The 4,591-nt window shown below is 53.6% G+C and overlaps 1 protein-coding gene across 1 annotated transcript in view; it reads left to right on the forward strand.

Annotated features, from left to right (window-relative positions):
- Positions 1–4,115, forward strand: part of PTPRC (protein tyrosine phosphatase, receptor type C) — a 91,722-nt gene extending 87,607 nt beyond the window's left edge. Inside the window, exons 25-28 of the mRNA XM_011367310.1 lie at positions 562–684; positions 879–1,057; positions 2,195–2,330; positions 3,528–4,115. Of these exons, the coding sequence (XP_011365612.1) occupies positions 562–684; positions 879–1,057; positions 2,195–2,330; positions 3,528–3,788 (699 nt within the window). The 3' untranslated portion in view covers positions 3,789–4,115. The remainder of the gene's footprint in view (positions 1–561; positions 685–878; positions 1,058–2,194; positions 2,331–3,527) is intronic.
- The last annotated feature ends 476 nt before the right edge of the window (positions 4,116–4,591 follow it).

Below are 4,591 nucleotides of genomic sequence, written 5' to 3' on the forward strand. Positions count from 1 at the left end.
AGAACCGTTTGCAGAGAAGACACGTTTTTGTGACTCTCCCGCTCTTCGGTCTGACCCTTTACGTAGATATCCGGTCGCATTCCCTAGAGCCGCTCGTGGCGCTGGTCGTCGACACACAGAGACAAAGCTCCGAGGATGCGGACTCTTCTCTGAAGGGGCAGCTGGAGGGACTGGGGAATCTAAGCCGCCGCCGGGCCCTGAGCGACGGCAGCTCAGTCTGTCGTCCTGAGAGGTGGCGATGAGGGCGTGGTAGGGAGAAGCAGATGTCAGGGACCAGGGACGACCGGGCTGCTCCTGTGGCGTCCTGGCCACCTCGGTTGACCCTTCGTCCCCTGATATGCACAAGGAAACAGACGGCCTTACCGAATGGCTGTCCAGCAGAGTTCAAACGGAGTTTAGACTTTCACGAGCAGCTTTCAGTCTGCAGACACAATGAGGAATTTCAGTTTGATAGGGCGGAGGAAGGGGGAGACGGAGCGAGAGAGAGGGGTGCTCCGAATCCTCGGAACGCGAACACGACGCCGGCACAGAAGTCGTCGACTCAGGCTCTTTCTTTTCTAGGAGGCCTGTGCTCAGTACTGGGGTGACGGGAAGCAGACACACGGAGACATAGAGGTCGAAATGAAAGACACCCAGCGCGCTTCAGCGTACACGCTCCGTGCCTTCGAACTGAGGCACGCCAAGGTACAGAGACGGTTGCGACAGTGCGCACCTTTGCTGTCAACTCCCTGGCAGAGCAACGGACTCGCTCCACGCGAGCAAAGTCGCGGCCTGTGCGATGCCGTCAGAACGGAATGTCCAGGCGATTTAAATGAAAGTCATTGTGAGGAAAATGTGAACCTCACTCGAGCTGACGTCTCTTTCGCTTCTGGTTTCAGAGGAAAGATTCCCGGACCGTGCACCAGTTCCAGTACCACGGCTGGAAGGCGGACGAGCTGCCTGCGGAGCCTGGGGACTTGGTCTCTGTGATTCGGGCCCTCAAACAGAAGCTCCCCGCGAGGAACTCCGCCGAAGGGAACAAGCACCCCAAGAATGCGCCTCTCCTGGTCCACTGCAGGTGGGTGGGTCTGAGCAGACGGCTCCACGAATCCTTGTCGTTCTTGACTCCCTGGTCCCCGCTTCCTGTTCGGTCCCACTGATCCTGATCCATAAACCACAGCGGAGGCTCACGGTGGAGCTGGTCGCTCTCTCGGTTTAATACTCGGTTTCGTTGATGCGTCACGTGGATGTTCAGCTTCCACCTGTGATAAATAAATGCCTACATATCGCCCTTAAAGAAAGGAGACATTGGAAGAAGGCAGCTTACTATAAAAAGTTTCCGTGCAAATGTTAAATTAAGAAAACGAAACGAAAAACAGTAAAGTAAACTGAGAAACGTAAGCCTAGGAAAATGCTTTTAGAATTTTCGAGCAAGCCTCGTCGTCATTAGAATTACACACGCTCGAATCGAGCCCTTAGAGATATGCTGCTTTTCAGCGTTGATTTGAGTTTTCAAAAGTGAAATGTCTGGAAAGAAAGTTGAATAAGGGAAGTTCAGGCTTAAAATGGTACGTATTTCTTAGCCTGTGGTTAAATATGTCCCCTAGTTATGTCCAATAAACAAACTCCTGCTAAGAATAAATTCTTCAGATTAGATCCTTGTTATAACAGGACATCCCTCTCACAGGCTACTGAACCACTCGGTCGCCCTGTTTCTAACGACTCCTTCTACCAGGTGTCATTTCTCTGTTGAGGCGAAGTGTGAACAGTAGTGAAAATCAGCAGAGAAGCAGAAGGGAACAGGAGAAAAGCCACGTGCTTTAGACCATCGGTTCCGGCATTTCCGGCGTTGGCGGTTCCCAGCCATGCCTTCGTCGCCCCGAAACCTCGGTGTCCTCATCTATCAAATCGGCATTATCACATCTGTCCTAACAACGTCAGATGTAAATAAAAATGCGTTATAATCTATAAAGTACTGAACAGAAGAAAGGATCTTTGTAAAGCCTAAGACAAAATTTTTTTTTAAACGATTGGCTTACTCTACTCCCCCCCAAAATGCATTTGGCAGAAATATTCAGCTCTTACGAGATTGGAATAAAATGATACAGCGAACGTGAAGCGGGGAGCACACCCCGTCTCTCTCTCCCTTTTATTCTGCTGTCATGGCGTCCGTAAAATGGGCTTATTCTGTGTGTATCTTTTCTTTCTTCGGTAGGGATGGGTCTCAGCAGACGGGCCTGTTCTGCGCGCTGCTGAACCTCCTGGAAAGCGCGGACACAGAAGACGTGGTGGATGTTTTCCAGGCGGTGAAGTCCCTGCGCAAAGCGCGGCCGGAGATGGTCCCCACGTTCGTAAGTGTCCCTCGCGTCCGCGTCCGCGTCTGCTTTCCACGCATCTCGTGTTTTTCTTTTGACAGTTTCCCCTCCCCTCCCCCCTCCCCCCCCCCCCCCCCCCCAGCCTCTTTCCTTCTCTTGTCTTCGGTTTTCTATTCTTCTAGTTCATCTTTCGTTTTCACGCGATAATTCGCACTAAGTTACTATCACTGTAGTTAAGAGACTCATCGGACGTCGCCAGCAACACGCTGTGGCTGTCCGGAGAGATTTCAGTGCTCGTGGCTTCTCTCCTCGCTCCGTCTTTAATCCGTATCGACCCGCGTTGCTGTGTAACAAACCGCCCCGTAACTTAGAGACAGAAGAAGGAAACGCTTATTGTAGGCGGTGGTCGATTCGATCCGCTGGCAGGTGCCCCGGACCATGGCAGCGCGAGCCAGTCCGGGCCAGGCTCACTGCATGTCCGGTGCCGCTGAGTGTGTCCGGCAGGGTTTGTCTGGTCCAAAATGACTCCATCGTCATTGGGCCAGCAGATGGCTGGCACTTAGCCATAGCAAAAGGGGTGTGGGGGTCATGCGTCTCCCCTCATCCAGAGGCCAGCCCGGGAGTTTTCTCACGAAGGCAGCGGGGAGCCAGAGACGGGGAGCCCGGGCTGGGGGCCGGATGGCGGGGCTGCCTCTGCGTTTTCCTGCCTAACGGGTCACAAGGCCAGCTCAGAGGCCCGGCCTGGGGCGACGGGCTCGCCGCTCGTTAAGATGACCTACAAAGTCACGCGGCAAAGAGGTGTGAAGACGCACAGGATGCGCAGTGTGGGTCTTTGTCCTCGGTGTGGGAGGGACTCACCGTTCAGTGTAGGAACAGGTGGGCGCTTGCTCGGCGATGCGGAGTCCCGTGGGACACCGTGCCAGGCACATCAGCGAGGGCGCTGAGCTCAGCCCGCGGGGGTCGGGCGGGCTCCTCCAAGCAGGTGGCCCCCGGTGGCGGGTCTGGGCCCGAGAGTAAGCGTGACAGCTGGCATCACGGGCGGAGGCGTGGGGGCGAGACGCCCGTGGCCTGTGGGGCGATGCCGCCGGGCGCCCTCAGTCCGTCCCGTCACACGGCAAGCGGAGAAAGCCGTCGACGACGTTCTTCTCGGTTATCCGCCTCTTCCGCGAGGTGGCGGGTGCGTCTTGCTCATCCCCACCCCTTACGGAATTTCTCGCCTGTTCCCTCGGCCAGGAGCAGTACCAGTTCCTGTACGACGTCATCGCCGGCGTGTACCCGGCTCGGAACGGACGCGTGAAGAACGCCAGACAGGGGGACCACGTCGAGATGGCGAACGAGGTGGACAGAGCAGAGGGGGCCGCCAACCGCGCGGGCCCCGGCGAGGCGCAGGCCGCAGGCGGGCAGGACGGCGGCTCCAAGGCCGCGAGCGGCCCCGGGGGCCCGGAACAGTCGGCCAACGGCCCGGCGAGTCCGACCTTGACGCCCAGCGCCTAGGCCGGGCCGAGCCGGGCGCCTCGCGCCGCCGGGTCAAGGCCGCCTCTCTTCGTCCAGAAGCAGGAGGGGGAAACGGAGGCAGAGGGGTTAACGGGGCGCCTCGGACCCGTTTTTGTGGAAAGCTTCTATTTTACTACTGCGGAGAGAACATTTAAGACAGGTTTGCTGCAACATTTGTACAGTCTCATGCTTCTTTTAAAATTTTATCTATCATGCAGCAAACAATAACTTCTCTGTAGTCTTTGTGCGTGAGAAAGAACGAGAGAAAATGATTTCGAGCGAATCTGAACGGTCTTCAGAAACTGCCTCTTTTTTTTTTTTTTTTTTAAGAAAAAACACAATATTTTTACCGAAAGTGTTAGCTTAAAGCACATATTTTTTTAAGTCGTGAATTGCTGGTGGGCTGTGCAAGAGTAACATGTGCATTTCTACGACGACCTCAAGATGTCCTCCTTGTCCTGCGCATCTACGCCTCGCAGTTTACTGTTGCTTCTAGAAATAGACATAAAGTTAGAGTTGCTGCAGAACGTGAACGAAATTAACTTTTGGAACCCTTCACTCCATATGTTAGCACTTAGTCCAATCTCTTTTCAAGTTTATTTAATCTAATGTAAAATTTTCAAGCAAGTCTATCTTGTTACCTTGTTTACAACAGGAATTATTCTCTGTATAATATGTGAAATTCATTGCTTGATACTTTTGACCCAAAATTACGTTTGTTACAATTGAACTTAAATAAACTTCTCTAAACGAATACAGTGTACGTTAAACCCGTAAGATAAAAATAGAATCGTGCAAATGTA

Source organism: Pteropus vampyrus, unplaced genomic scaffold, assembly GCF_000151845.1.
Source record: "Pteropus vampyrus isolate Shadow unplaced genomic scaffold, Pvam_2.0 Scaffold131, whole genome shotgun sequence".
In the NCBI taxonomy this organism is placed as follows: domain Eukaryota; kingdom Metazoa; phylum Chordata; class Mammalia; order Chiroptera; family Pteropodidae; genus Pteropus; species Pteropus vampyrus.